The sequence below is a fragment of the Dendrobates tinctorius genome, unplaced genomic scaffold (genome assembly GCF_039654945.1).
Source record: "Dendrobates tinctorius isolate UK_male_01 unplaced genomic scaffold, ASM3965494v1 ptg000020l, whole genome shotgun sequence".
NCBI lineage: Eukaryota > Metazoa > Chordata > Amphibia > Anura > Dendrobatidae > Dendrobates > Dendrobates tinctorius.
This window is the reverse complement of record NW_027361688.1, coordinates 5068566-5084149: the sequence shown is the minus strand read 5'-3', so window position 1 is coordinate 5084149 and position 15584 is coordinate 5068566. Positions and strand designations below refer to the sequence as shown.

Here is a 15584-nt window from a genome sequence, read left to right as displayed (position 1 = left end):
TGAAAGAGACTTTTTTTTTAATGATTTCTGAGAGACAATAAAAAAAGTGACCTTTAATTTTTCTTACAATCTGGAAAAATTGGAAAAATCAGTCCATAACTTACAAAGTACAAAATGGATTGTGCACGTTATTAGAATTTATATTTTAATGTTTTTTTTTGTCTGTTCTCCCTGCGGATCAGGCTCTGGATACACGTAGGAGGCCTTTTATCCTCCGCACCAGCGCCTGGATGAAGCTGTGCCTGGACCGCACCTTACAGTACATGCTCTCTATCTCCAGCAGTCTCTTCTGCAGGGACTCCCCGAACACGTTGGCTCCTTCTCTCTGAAGCTGTAAATTAAAGGAAAAAAAAAAAAAAAAAAAACACCATTAAATGACCTTAAAGCAAAGCTGTCATTTCAGGTGCTTGCAAACATCAAGAATTTCGCCATTTCTGGCCATTACATGACATGTATCCTGTACGTGTCACCAGTTTTCCCCTTTGCAGGCTCTAATTTTCAGTTGTCCCTGATGGAGACTGGCTGCTATGAGGTCTCCCATACACAGGGGTAACGGATTCCTGCTCTCTTTTCTCTGTGCATAAAGTGTTAAGATGCAGCAGCAGAATTTAGGACATTGTACTGTAGCACTGAGCAGTATAGCTGTGAATCCAACTCTGTAGGATACTATTCAACCATACTGAGCAGTGTACCTATGAATCCAGCTGGGGGGACATTATACTGTAACACTTAGCAGTGTATCTAGCTCTGGAGGGCATTAAACAGTAGTACTGAGAAGTGTAGCTGGGAATCCAGCTATGGAGGGCATTATACAACAGCTGTGAATCCCGCAGTAGTGAGCAGTGTAGCCATGATTGCAGTTTTAGATAGTAATATAAAACACTACTGAGCAGTGTAACTGTGAATCCAACTCTGGGATGAGTAAAACACTTAAGATTATGCTGCTGCTTTCCACTATCTGCCCCCCTCTCCAAGCAGACGTGATATGACCCCTCAGTGAGCTAATGGATGATGAGATCAGGTGGCAGAGAGAGGAAAAGTGGCAGCTCATAAAAGAAGAAAGAAGCAAATTTATCCGATTACATTTCCTATATTCACCTGTACTAATGATTTATGTCAAGTTTGATTAAACAGTGAATGGAGTCCTTAACCCCTTCACGACACATATTTACACGTCATAGGTAGCCTCCTCCTCTTTGGTGCGGGCTCTGGCGCTGAGCCCGCATCTTTCCCGGCAAGTGAAAACTGTTTAATCAGCTGGCATGTGCCCTTAACAGCCGTGGGTGGAATTAGGATCCACCCGCGGCTATTAACATCTTAAATGCTGCTGTCAATCTCTGATAGCGGCATTAGACATGATAGTGCCGGAAACGCGTCACTAGCTCCTATCACACTGTAGTGGGGCGCCAATGGTATGGCATGACAACCGGGGTGTTTGCAGGAGATCCTCATGGTTGTCATTGCTGATCTGCTATGAGCACCGCCGCCGATGGCTCTGGGAAGAAGGGGAGCGAAAAACGAAAACATGGAAAATGGCCTGGGGGTGAAGGGGTTAAAACTAGAGTTGAGCGACTTTGGTCGGATCGGGTTTCGTGAAACCCGAATGAAACAAAATAATTTTCAGATGAAACTCGTCCGACTAGAGCAAAACAAAGTCGGAGTTTTGTCCGAAACCCGACCCCAATGCAAGTCAATGGGAAATAAAAGTCGGACGAAACTCCGACTTTTTTTTTGCTCTAGTCGGACGAGTTTCATCTGAAACTTATTTTGTTTCATTCGGGTTTCACGAAACCCGATCCGACCAAAGTCGCTCAACTCTAGTTAAAACCCATCGATTCTTATGTACAGTGTTTTGAGAAGACATTCCCTTTAAAAGCTTAGCCGCTTTAGCTACAGAGATCGCCAATGACAATGCTGAAGATACGGCTAAGCTCACAGCCACTTATGGCATCATCCCATCTCCAAAGCAGATTGTACGTTCTTGCTGATGCTGCTGTGATCACATGGCTTTAGTAACTGCCCAGCCCTGAAGACCGACCTCGCAGGCAGCTTATCAACTGGATGTTTAGGTATTCAAGTTATTGCAGCCATATCTTGATCCTTTCCTTTAGCTCCTGCATTTCCCACAGCAGGGAGGAAGTAAAGGGATGCAGTAATACCAAGTTTCAATACCAGGTGGGACGTTCAGCTATGAAAACCTTAATGTTATACAAGTTATTGAATGGACAGTAATGTGTAATCGGAGCTTTATGCCAAAGAGCTCGATCTGCAGAACAATAGGGCAGAGCCTGGGGAGGTTATGGGTATGTTATATCTTGCATTCCAAAGGCGGTCACATGACTCCATATAAGACTATAGTTATAGTGGGCATGCATATAACAAAGCTGTAAGATAAAATGGGAGTAAGGAAAAAAATAAACTCTTAGAAAACTAAATTTTAGGAGTTAGTAGTATCACAATAAAGGGGAAGAGAATAAAAATTAAAGATCGGTCTCACCATTTCTATATCTTGCTGGCTCAGTCTGTTCGGCGTCCTGGGGTCAGTGTTACGGTCACTGTTTAGTGCGTCTGCCAAGAAAAAGCAAAAGGTCATGTTTCCCAGAGCCACACCAGCCCCAGCCTGCAAGGTTCCGAGAGCCACACCAGCCCCAGCCTGCAAGGTTCCGAGAGCCACACCAGCCCCAGCCTGCAAGGTTCCGAGAGCCACACCAGCCCCAGCCTGCAAGGTTCCGAGAGCCACACCAGCCCCAGCCTGCAAGGTTCCGAGAGCCACACCAGCCCCAGCCTGCAAGGTTCCGAGAGCCACACCAGCCCCAGCCTGCAAGGTTCCGAGAGCCACACCAGCCCCAGCCTGCACGGTTCCGAGAGCCACACCAGCCCCAGCCTGCACGGTTCCGAGAGCCACACCAGCCCCAGCCTGCACGGTTCCGAGAGCCACACCAGCCCCAGCCTGCACGGTTCCGAGAGCCACACCAGCCCCAGCCTGCACGGTTCCGAGAGCCACACCAGCCCCAGCCTGCACGGTTCCGAGAGCCACACCAGCCCCAGCCTGCACGGTTCCGAGAGCCACACCAGCCCCAGCCTGCACGGTTCCGAGAGCCACACCAGCCCCAGCCTGCACGGTTCCCAGATCGGCACCCAGCCCAGGCCTGCACGTTTCCCAGATCGGCACCCAGCCCAGGCCTGCACGTTTCCCCGATCGGCACCCAGCCCAGGCCTGCACGTTTCCCCGATCTGCACCCAGCCCAGGCCTGCACGTTTCCCCGATCGGCACCCAGCCCAGGCCTGCACGTTTCCCCGATCGGCACCCAGCCCAGGCCTGCACGTTTCCCAGATCGGCACCCAGCCCTGCTATAAGCTGATTATAAAGATTTACCCTGAAATCTCCTGCTGGTAAAGGATGTACTGGAGAATAAGGAGTCTTGGCTGTCACTGGGGGTGCACTGCAGCAGGAAATACTCTAGGTGGCGCCATAGGACGAAGAGGCAAGTTTCTATGATATCTAGTTTAATATGTGGTCAAGGACAATTTCTCCACAAGGGGGCGCTGACCCCTAGGAGTACACAGGACCACCAAAGAACTGCAGACTAACCACCAATGCAGACCCGTGCGCTAATAAGAGAGCAGAACGAATATACAATGTAATGCTAAGTGAAGGGCTTAAGGGAGCGGGAACAACCCGGGGGGTCCACACATCAGCCCCTTGAGGCCAGGCATTAGATCTAATACAGTGTCCCATGAAAAGGGCACTACTAAGTCCGATATGGCTGATAACAGGGCACAACAGCTTGCACTCCAACCCCTTCCCGGAAAGGATACAGCAGCAGACGGACAGCAGCTTGGCTCTGCTGTTGATAAGTTTCACCAGCCTGCGTCGCGCCAGCAGACACTTCTGGGTGGTGGAGATTTTATCCACTCCGACGGGCGTCTCAGACTGGCACAGCTATGAGGAAGGGGGAAAAATAATTAAGGAAGGAAACCAGAGGGGTCACTAACAAGGAGGGGAGGAAGTAAGAGCTCATCCGATACCTCCTTGATCTCATCCGGGGGGAGCTGCTCCACGTTCTGCAATTTGCCGACGCTCTGCCGGTGGATGTCGTAGTAGATGAAGAAGTCGCTGGAGCATTGCTTCAAAAGGGACAATACGATGCCCAGACTGGGCAGCCGCCAGGGCGGGAACAGTGAAGGCTGGGTTTCTATAATGGGCATGGAAAAAAGAAAAAACCCAGTTCAGTTGAAGTTGCAGTACCATAGAATAGAATCATAGAATCGTAGAGTTGGAAGGGACCTCCTGGGCCATCTGGTCCAACCCCCTGCTCAAAGCAGGATTCGCTAAATCATCCCAGTCAGATGTCTGTCCAGCCTCTGTTTGAAGACTTCCATTGAAGGAGAACTCACCACTTCTCGTGGCAGCCTGTTCCACTCATTGATCACTCTAACTGTCAAAAAGTTTTTTCTAATATCTAATCTGTGTCTCTTCCCATTCAGTTTCATCCCATTGCTTCTAGTCTTTCCTTGTGCAAATGAGAATAAAGTTGATCCTTCTACAATGTGACAGCCCTTTAGATATTTGTAGACAGCTATTAAGTCTCCTCTCAGTCTTCTCTTTTGCAAACTAAACATTCCCAAATCCTGCAACCTTTCCTCATAAGACAGGGTTTGCAGACCGGTCACCATTCTGGTCGCTCTTTTCTGAACTTGCTCCAGTTTGTTGATGTCTTTTTTAAAATGTGGTGCCCAAAACTGGACACAATATTCCAGATGAGGTCTGACCAAAGAGGAGTAGAGGGAAATAATGACTTCACGTGATCTAGACTGTATGCTTCTGTTAATACATCCTAGAATTGCATTTGCCTTTTTTGCTGCTGCATCACACTGTTGACTCATATTCAGTCTGTGATCTATTAGTATACCCAAGTCTTTTTCACATGTGCTGTCACTTAGCCCTATTCCTCCCATTCTATATATGCTTTTTTCATTTTTATTGCCCAGATGTAGTACTTTGCATTTCTCCCTGTTAAAAACCATTCTGTTAGTTGCTGCCCACTTCTCCAGTTTATTTAAATCTTTTTGAATCCTCTCTCTCTCTTCTCTAGTATTAGCTATCCCACCTAGCTTTGTGTCATCAGCAAATTTAATCAGTTTACCCTCAATTCCTTCATCTAAATCGTTGATAAAGATGTTGAACAATACAGGGCCCAGGACAGAGCCCTGTGGTACCCCACTTGAGACATTCTTCCAACTGGATGTGCAGCCATTTACGACTACTCTTTGGGTCCGATCACTAAGCCACACACATCCTGTACACAGGTGTGGCGCTGTTATCTGTCTTTCCGGTCCTGCATTCTGATTGGACAGTGAATGCGGACATGAGTAACGCATGCCCGCTACTGACCTAATCTGGAGGCCTCTCTGCTGCCTCCGCTGCCGCCTTCTGTCAGGCTCGGGGTGAAGAGACAAACCATCTGCTGGAGGTTCGGGGAGTTCTGCAGCATCAGGGTATGGCAGTACTCCATCACATTGGAGCAGATCTAGGGGAGAAAAAGTTATTAAAAACTCCATAAACTTCGGTAATAACTGAAAAGAAAAAAAGAAAAGAGTCTGGCGCACACAGAGCGCACCTGACTCACCTGCTGCATCGCCAGCTCCATGTCGTCCTTCGCGCTCACCCCGTCCACGTGGGCACCCTCGTCCTGCAAGCTCAGCTGCCGCACTTTGTCTGACCCCCCGAAGCGGTTTAATAAAGAAAGGCAAAGGCGCTGAGAAAAGCAAAAAAAAAAAAAAAAAAAAAAGAGTGAGAATCGCAAGGAAGAGATCTGCTGGCGATCACTGGTCAGGGAAGATTCAGGAGTCTGCTTATGGGTTTTCTACAGCGGCCACTATGGGAGAAATGTGGTATTACACGGCGTCTATTAGAAATAAGTGAGACTGTCTGAGCCGGAGTCGTCCAGAGTGGAATAGTCATTGGGGGGGATATAGCGTTAAAGGGTTTTCACATGTCTCTGGGGGTCTCCGTCTCATTGTAGGGCTCAAGCATGACTACCGCTATATGTTCTGTCTATGATGGAGATTAAAGCGCTGGCCGTGCACAAGACCCCTACTTGCAGTAACCTATACAATCACCGATCGCCAGCGGGAATTTCTTTGGAAAATTAATATTTTATATATTCAAACATACCTGGAATCGACCTAAGTGTCCGTGCAATTCGACCGTAGGACCCTCGTTCAGGACGGAAGCCAGATCATTCACAACCTCTGCAGAAGGAAAATGTGAAATTAATAAGGTTCCTTGTGGCAAAAGACGGGTCAAGGATACCCGCCGAGCAAAGAGGCATCCGAGAGGACAATGGGATCAAGAACGGTCCGAGATTCTCAAAATTATCCTGCGGGAATACGTAGAATAAAGAGCAGCATTTGCGGTTTACCTTTAACTGCCACTAGAGGGAGCTTCAGAGCTTACTGCGATGCCTTGAGCTCCCACTAGTGGCGGCTGCAGGTAGACAAGATTTTATCATTTCAATTCGAGAATTTTGGGAGTTCTGTAAAAAAAAGAAAAAACAAAACGAAAAAAAAAACGTAGCTCTTGTCTAAAGGAATCAGGTAGGGTTGCTTACAAATGCACGAGACACCTACCTGGAAGTGCCGCTTTGCTGATAATGCCCGTCAGCAGTGCCAGCTCCTGCAGGGAACCAAGGCTGCCCTCTTTGCTTCTGAGAATGGCATGGAACGTATCCGAATGAGCGATCAGGAACTGTAGCACCTATTAGAGAAGTGGAGAAAGCAAAAAGGTCCCATGACAACTCTTCCTGTCTCACGGCATGTATGTGTTGGGGCAGAATTCTTCCACTAAGGCAGATATTAAAAGGACTTAAATACTGATGACTGATCCATATCAGACTGCTGGGTCGGCATCAGCAGCGTATAGTGGCCATTTTGGGGTACTGCAGCTCAGATCACATTCACTTCCATAGGAGACGAGCTACAGTACCTGAGAGCGGCCACTAGCAGTGCTGGAGTTGCAAACGGCTCATCGGTGTAAGACCCGCACAGATCGGATATGGACGACCTCATCTATAAGACAGGTCATCGATATCTTCATTCCGGACAGTCCCTTTAAACACGCCTTAGGGTTTATACAAGACCCTCGCTCCGGTCTTGCACCCACCTGTCCTGCCACCTGTAGATGCTGCGTGGTGCTGGAGGTGAGAATCACTTGGCAGAGCTGTAGGGCGGATAACAGGATCTGTCTGTACCTTTCTAGCGGTTCCGGGATGAAGACGGGGGTATCCCTCATTCCGTACATTCTGTAAGGGAAAGGAGGAAACATGAGTAAATGTAATAAGACATCTTTATATGGACTGAATATAAAAGTCATTACTCTGAGAAATAGCTCCAAATCCCCTGCGCAGAGACTAATATGGCAAAAATCAGCAGTTACCTTCACTATCCACTAGGTGGAGCCGAAAAGCTTACGGCACAGTCCCATTATGGAGGCATTAGTGGCATGCAGGGGAGCTCCCCCTAGTGGTGACAGCATTATCTTTTTTTTTTTTTTTTTTTTTTTTTTTTTTTTTTTTAGCGCTTTCAGCCATTACCCGTGCTGCTGATCTATGTCCGGACGCATGTCATATACTTGGCACTGTGCCAGTCGGAGGATGACCCCTGCCCGCAACAGTTCCAGGGCTCCTTGCTGACTTTTCGCCACGCGGGTTAAGAACGCCTGCAGAGAGACTATTATTAATACGAAAACACATCGCAAATGATTAAAGGGATCAGTATTATATGGAACACTGCCCCCCGTACCATTTTGGATTCATAGATGTACAGCGCCTTCAGCAACGGCGGCTGCGGATTCAGCAGATTCTGTAAGACGACGTCGTCCTGCGCCAGGCTGTCCACCAGAGCCTGTAGGTATCCGCTGTTACAGAGGTATGCCAGCCACTGCTGCTGCTTGTCCACGCAGACGATTCGGTCCAACAGGGCGAGCGCCAACATCTGGAAAGAATAAAAAAAATTAAAAAAAATAAACTGAAAATTCGGCAATTTCCTGTTAAGCAATTGCCACTTATAGGGGTCATTCCCCATATTCATAACTTGATATTATTGGATAGAGCCTGCAAAAACAAGCACTTTTGTAATTTGCTTCTTGTTAACATTTTTAGCCGTTCTTGAGATATTAACGCTTTTGTTTTTACTGCTCGTTGCCTAGGAGACCGACCACCGCAGCGACGAGCTAAAGAACAGATAAGTGTTCATATCTCAAGAACGGATGAAAATTTTAATAAGCGGTAAATTGCAGAAATGCTTGTTTTTGCAAGCTCTATCCAATGATATAAATATGGGAACATGGAAATACCCCCCTTTCAATGCTGAAAACTACTTACTCTGCCGATTTCACGCCCGTCGCAGGAGTCTCTGCAGATCACCTCCATTAGTGCCGCCCCGTAAGTCTCAAATATAGAGAGGTTGTCCCTCTGGAGCTTACTAAACACGTCTTCTGGGGCGGTCAGCCTCTCCCACATGGTCTTATTAGCTTAAGGGCAAAAAAAAAGATGTAAGAAAATAAGGGGCGGCGGAATTATTCTGGTGCGCGACTCGTCAACATTCCAAGTCAATGGGGGCTGAGCTGCAATACCAAATGCCGTCCATGGACAGGAGTGGCGCCACTTCCGACAGCAGTTTTATCTTTTCTTGCACCTACCGGCTTCCAGGGTGTCCGGCTCATCGGGTCTCTGGGCAATCTGCAAGTAATACAGCAGGGCTCCGTACAGGTGAGCTCGCACCCTCTGCAATCCTCCACCTGTGCGTACAACATCAGAGAGAGACTTCATGAAACGGCATCGCCGCAAAAAAGTAATGAAACGTCCATCCATCAATGAAACTGGGAGTCTCCCATCATTGGATTGGTGCCTCGGCCACACCCATCTGCGTGATTGGCTGGGAACTCAGCACCTCAAACTCCACCCACGCACGCAACAGGCTGAGGACCTAAGAATCGTCCACTCCCATCTCTTATTGGCTGAAGGCTCAGCGCCGCGACCACAACCATCTACGCGACTGGCTGAGGACTAAGCACATCGGCCACACCCATCTCTGTTATTGGCCGAGAACTCCCACACCCATCTACGCGACTGGCTAAGGATTAAGAGCAACGACCCACACTCCGACTTAAGACTCAGCGCCTTGACCCTCGCCCGCCTGCGATTGGTTGCTGACTGAGCCCCCTTAACCCCACCCTTCTTGTGATTAGCTAATGACCCAGTGCATTGATCCCGCACAAGGCTGATTCTGGAGGCGGAGCCATAAGGGGAGGAGCCATTCCCTCTTTATACTGAGCAGATGCAGCTGACATCGCTGCTGACAGTGACACCGCCACTATGATGACGAAGTGCCTAGGGCCGGGCAGGGGACAGGGCAGCTAGCCAATGCATCCATCTAGGTAGCCCACTGAGCACTGACCAGTCTTCAGAATAAATTCCAGCAGTTTCCTGAGGATCATATGGAGCGAGGAGTCTCCAATGGAGGAAAATCCTGCAGACACGGTGTCCGTTCCCGTAGGGGCAGCTAAGGATCCGTCCAACAGGAGCACGTGTTGCGACTGCCCGCCGGCCCGGGTGCTCAGCGGCTGCTTCTGCTCGGTGCGTATGCACTGGCTCAGGTGCACGGTGAGCGTGAACACGGCCCCGGCCACCACCGACATCAGGTCCTTAGTCACCTCGTCATCCAGGATCTGCAAACAGCGACAGACAAAAGAGGGTAAAGGGTTACTCCGGCCCCATACCCTAGAGATGACAAGTGAGGGTAAAGGGTCACTCCGGCCCCATACCCTAGAGATGACAAGTGAGGGTAAAGGGTTACTCCGGCCCCATACCCTAGAGATGACAAGTGAGGGTAAAGGGTTACTCCGGCCCCATACCCTAGAGATGACAAGTGAGGGTAAAGGGTTACTCCGGCCCCATACCCTAGAGATGACAAGTGAGGGTAAAGGGTCACTCCGGCCCCATACCCTAGAGATGACATGGGACCCCCCGCCGTCCTGTACACATTACCTTGTCGTGCAGATCCTGGAGCAGATCCCGGATGATCAACTGTCTCTGCTCCGCCGGGATCAGGTCCTGAGGGCAGGCGGTCAGGATGATCTCCACCAGCTGCCGCCAGGACTCCAGGGCGTGACGTTTAGCGTGAAGACACTGGAACATCTTGTTTCTTTCCACCGCGTGTTGCAGGATGGTGTTGATTTCCTAGGAAAAAAAAAACATTGAATACTTCGGCATCCGCGCTGCAGTACCCAATGACGGCCACTACGGTGCGTACAGCACTGTGCACCCGATAGGATACGCTTTAAAAATCCAAGTCCTGCACCATCCCCTTTAAGAACCCCAAACTGCCACATACTCTACCTCCAATAGTAAAGGTCTCTGTCCAATGACAGCCATAACCTGAAGAGCATTGACTTCTGCGACCAGGACTTGCCGGAGGAGCTGTAAAGGGCAGAGAACGATCGGTAAACGGACCAGACCCTCCAGGTATAAGCTCCCGGGACCCCGCGCTCACCTTGACGTTGCAGACAGTATGGCTGCTGCGGTTCTTGTACTCGCAGTTGGTGATGAGCTGCTCTATTTGGGTGCGGTCAAAGAAGTCCAGCTGAAGCTGCTCCGGGATCTCCTGCGTGAACTCGATGGCGTCCAAGATGCTCAAGATTTTCCGGCGAACTAGAAAAATGCGAAACACGTCGATGACTATACTGCAGTGGATCGTCACCGCACGGTGGCTCAGTGGTCAGCAACGCACTGTACAGAACCAGCAGCTTAGGGTTCGGAATCCACAATGGCGCTCATTGTTCTACACATACAGAATACTAAGCAGGATCTATCTATACATGTGACCGGGACAGAAGGTCTAGACTTACCTTTTGAGGACATGTCAAAGTGAAGAAACGCGTTGATGCTCCGGTTGTCATCCTCCATACCAGCTTCACCGTCAGCTACACAGCGGAGAAGAGAGAGAGGATTACACAACTTATGTATTATACCCCAGAGCTGCACTCACTATTCTGCTGGTGCAGTCACTGTGTACATACATTACATTACTGATCCTGAGTTACATCCTGTATTATACTCCAGAGCTGCACTCGCTATTCTGCTGGTGCATTCGCTGTGTACATACATTTCTGATCCTAAGTTACATCCTGTATTATACTCCAGAGCTGCACTCACTATTCTGCTGGTGCAGTCACTGTGTACATACATTACTGATCCTGAGTTACATCCTGTATTATACTCCAGAGCTGCACTCACTATTCTGCTGGTGCAGTCACTGTGTACATACATTACATTACTGATCCTGAGTTACATCCTGTATTACACCTTTCCTACAGCCCCTTCCCAACATCCCTACAGTCCCTATCCCTATTCCCTTCTGTACACCTGCTTTGGCAAAACTAAAGTGTATTTAGTCCTGCCAATAAAGCTTCTTTGAATCTTGAATTATACCCCAGAGCTGCACTCACTATTCTTGTTTTTTTTTTTTTTTTTTTTTTTTAATTCGTTTATTAAACATCAGGGTACAAAGAATGCACAACATACACATTAGCTTATGATAACAGACACCATCCAAAGCACACATGTAGTAAAATATAATACAAAGAAGTTGCACACTCTATAGATGTACACTTCCCTCCAGGCATACGTAACGGATAATTATTTATGCATTTTCCAACATATATATCAATCCGATTTCACAAACCTTGTCATATCATGCAATGGTGAGATCTAACTAAAACTTCTAAACTACAGCTAGCACTACATCAACTAATATCTACTATTTCCGCAGGCCGGTTTCCTATATCATATTGTGTCGCCTGTGATGTCTCAGTCTTGCAAAGTAAGGTGAGAGGAATTCCACCTCTCCCAGATCTTTTCAAATTTGCCCGGGCATCCCCTATTTTGGTATAACGTGCGCTCATATGGAACAATTGAATTCACCAACTTGATCCAAAATCTAAGGGTAGGACAAACCCCCCCATCCACCGCAGCGCCAGCACCTTCCGCGCCATAAACGTCTCGCGCAGGAAGACCCCAGTATAGCGATCCCAAATCTCCTCCTCCCATACCCCAAACAAGCAGACCAATGGCTCTAGAGGGACAGGGGCCTGCACCAGGGACGTTGCACTCACTATTCTGCTGGTGCAGTCACTGTGTACATACATTACATTACTGATCCTGAGTTACATCCTGTATTATACCTCAGAGCTGCACTCACTATTCTGCTGGTGCAGTCACTGTGTACATACATTACATTACTGATCCTGAGTTACATCCTGTATTATACCTCAGAGCTGCACTCACTATTCTGCTGGTGCAGTCACTGTGTACATACATTACATTACTGATCCTGAGTTACATCCTGTATTATACCCCAGAGCTGCACTCACTATTCTGCTGGTGCAGTCACTGTGTACATACATTACATTACTGATCCTGAGTTACATCCTGTATTATACCTCAGAGCTGCACTCACTATTCTGCTGGTGCAGTCACTGTGTACATACATTACATTACTGATCCTGAGTTACATCCTGTATTATACCTCAGAGCTGCACTCACTATTCTGCTGGTGCAGTCACTGTGTACATACATTACATTACTGATCCTGAGTTACATCCTGTATTATACCCCAGAGCTGCACTCACTATTCTGCTGGTGCAGTCACTGTGTACATACATTACTGATCCTGAGTTACATCCTGTATTATACCCCAGAGCTGCACTCACTATTCTGCTGGTGCAGTCACTGTGTACATACATTACTGATCCTGAGTTACATCCTGTATTATACTCCAGAGCTGCGCTCACTATTCTGCTGGTGCAGTCACTGTGTACATACATTACATTACTGATCCTGAGTTACATCCTGTATTATACCTCAGAGCTGCACTCACTATTCTGCTGGTGCAGTCACTGTGTACATACATTACATTACTGATCCTGAGTTACATCCTGTATTATACCCCAGAGCTGCACTCACTATTCTGCTGGTGCAGTCACTGTGTACATACATTACATTACTGATCCTGAGTTACATCCTGTATTATACCCCAGAGCTGCACTCACTATTCTGCTGGTGCAGTCACTGTGTACATACATTACATTACTGATCCTGAGTTGCATCCTGTATTATACCCCAGAGCTGCACTCACTATTCTGCTGGTGCAGTCACTGTGTACATACATTACATTACTGATCCTGAGTTACATCCTGTATTATACTCCAGAGCTGCACTCACTATTCTGCTGGTGCAGTCACCGTGTACATACATTACATTACTGATCCTGAGTTACCTCCTGTATTATACCCCAGAGCTGCGCTCACTACACACACACTCCTTACCTATGTAGGGACGGACAGGGACATCGTCCAGCAGCAGGTTCAGCAGTCTCTGTGTGTGGGAGCGTTGGCGGTTCAGAGAGGTGATGCGGAGCTCGATGGACACCGTCTTCATCAGCCAGGACATCTGATTGAGGATGGAGATTTCATGTCCTACAGAATAAAGTACACCTGTCACTGTGCGATTAGGGCGGCAGCGAGGACTACCGCCGGGCAGCACGGACTATGAAGATGCGGGATCGTGGCCACCACCGGTCAAGTTCTCCTGTGTCTTGTCGAATCCTTTACCTTTCACAGAGAAGGGCAGGTGGTGTAGCTGGGTGACCAGGAAATCCTGACTAGTGCGGAGGTATCGCATGGTCGGTCCGGAGGTGTCTGCGCAGGCACAGAGCTGATGGATGACCTGAGGAAACGGTACATCATTCAGTGAGACACTGCACCAAAACTGATCATAACCTGGACTTCAGTCATTGACATCAGATCGGTGGAGGAGACCCCCACAGGTCAAGGGGAGTCGAAGGTGACCAGAGCTCTCCACTTGATGGCGACCTACTGATTAGTGAGGGGACCGAATGTAAGACTCCCACCACCACCACTGAACCCACCTGATAGCAAAGCTCAGCAAGATGCGGGGTCTCCACCACGGCCACCGGCCCCTTTCTTCCATCCGTTCCCTTCTTCAGGATATCCAAGATGGAGTGTAGACACGTCCGGGGGAAGCCTAAAACTCCTAAAGTGTAAAGCAGACGTTGACTGTAGCCGATGGTCGATGTGCCACCCCCGTCACTGCATGGAGGGGTAACGTCTCCGTACCCGAATCTTGGAGGTTGGTCGTACTGACTGGCTTCTTCAGCTCGAACCCCAGGAGGTACAGGGCCAGATTGGGGGGCTTCATCTCCAGGGAGGTGATCAGCAGGTTGAGGATGTGAATCTTGGTCTCGTGATGAACCGCGGCCAATTTCCTCTCTTCCTGGATGTCTACAATCACAAGGAACGTGAAACCCTAGGATAGAAATACCTGTTCTGTCCCGGACCACGAGAAGAATAACGCTCACCTCCCAGGGGGTTCACCACCTCCTCCGAGTCCTCGCTGTCCAGACACTCCACAAAGCCGGCCATTAGTTTATGACTAATTTTCTGCCAGAGAAAAAATAAAAACATGGATTTTTGTGAGTACTCACCGTAAAATCCTTTTCTCCGAGACGCTCATTGGGGGACACAGGTACTGTGGTGTATGCTAACACCATATGGAGGCTGACACTAGGCAAACAACACAAGGTTAGCTCCTCCCCCGCCGTATACACCCTCGCCCTGATTGCGGGCGGAAGCCAGTTTAGTGCGAAAGCAGTAGGAGAACAATAACAATCAGCCTTAATGCAGAAATCAATATGTCTGGCAAGGAAAAACCACCCTGACATTCACAAAAGAAATACACATTAATTAAATAAACAAGAGCCAACTTGGCTAACAGGGTGGGTGCTGTGTCCCCCAATGAGTGTCTCGGAGAAAAGGATTTTACGGTCAGTACTCACAAAAATCCATGTTTCTCCTTTGTCTCATTGGGGGACACAGGTACTGTGGGACGTCCTAAAGCAGTCCCTGGGTGTGAAGTTGACTCACCAATCCAAGCTACATGCACCTCTTGTTTAAAGGTGCTCCACCGCTGCTTGGAAAATCCTTCTACCTAGGCTCGCATCTGACGAAGCCTGAGTATGGACATTGTAATGTTTAGTAAACGTGTGCAGGCTGGACCAGGTTGCTGCTTTGCATACCTGTTCTGCCGAAGCCTGGTGCCGAAGCGCGCTGTAGGGGGTCGAAGATGAAATTGGGCAAACGGAATTGCTTCCATTGCTGCCACCATCTTCCCTAGTATCCTCATCCCAAACCGAATGGTGTGAGGGACCGGCTGCTGGAGCTTCTGGACTACTTGCCGGAGCGCTAGGGCTTTGTTTCGAGGGAGAATTACCAACCCTTGGGAGGTATCGAAGATCATTCCCAGAAAAGCAAGCCTCCGAGCTGGGACTAGAGATGATTTCTTCCTGTTGACCGACCAACCTAAGCGGGAGAGTGTATCCAGCGTAATGCTGACATTCTCCTTGCACGCCCGAAATGAGGGACCCTTCACCAAGAGGTCGTCTAAGTATGGCAAGACGACTATGCCCCTTGAGAGTAAGACGGCCATTACGACTGCCATCACCTT

General features: G+C 48.5%; 1 protein-coding gene across 4 annotated transcripts in view; it reads right to left on the bottom strand.

The window, feature by feature from the left end:
- Positions 1-15584, bottom strand: part of NUP205 (nucleoporin 205) — a 29363-nt gene continuing 13779 nt past the window's right edge. For all 4 annotated transcript variants that reach the window (XM_073567514.1, XM_073567515.1, XM_073567517.1 and 1 more), the window contains 24 exons: positions 14440-14521; positions 14198-14362; positions 13990-14114; positions 13673-13787; positions 13388-13537; positions 10910-10984; positions 10555-10712; positions 10401-10481; positions 10050-10241; positions 9460-9730; positions 8702-8800; positions 8385-8533; positions 7804-7995; positions 7596-7720; positions 7166-7304; positions 6634-6760; positions 6179-6255; positions 5631-5759; positions 5396-5531; positions 4030-4196; positions 3820-3943; positions 3377-3502; positions 2498-2568; positions 1-331 (listed from right to left, as the gene is read on the bottom strand). In XM_073567514.1, coding sequence (XP_073423615.1) covers positions 179-331; positions 2498-2568; positions 3377-3502; positions 3820-3943; positions 4030-4196; positions 5396-5531; positions 5631-5759; positions 6179-6255; positions 6634-6760; positions 7166-7304; positions 7596-7720; positions 7804-7995; positions 8385-8533; positions 8702-8800; positions 9460-9730; positions 10050-10241; positions 10401-10481; positions 10555-10712; positions 10910-10984; positions 13388-13537; positions 13673-13787; positions 13990-14114; positions 14198-14362; positions 14440-14521 — 3228 coding nt within the window. In that variant the 3' untranslated portion in view covers positions 1-178. The remainder of the gene's footprint in view (positions 332-2497; positions 2569-3376; positions 3503-3819; positions 3944-4029; positions 4197-5395; positions 5532-5630; positions 5760-6178; positions 6256-6633; positions 6761-7165; positions 7305-7595; positions 7721-7803; positions 7996-8384; positions 8534-8701; positions 8801-9459; positions 9731-10049; positions 10242-10400; positions 10482-10554; positions 10713-10909; positions 10985-13387; positions 13538-13672; positions 13788-13989; positions 14115-14197; positions 14363-14439; positions 14522-15584) is intronic.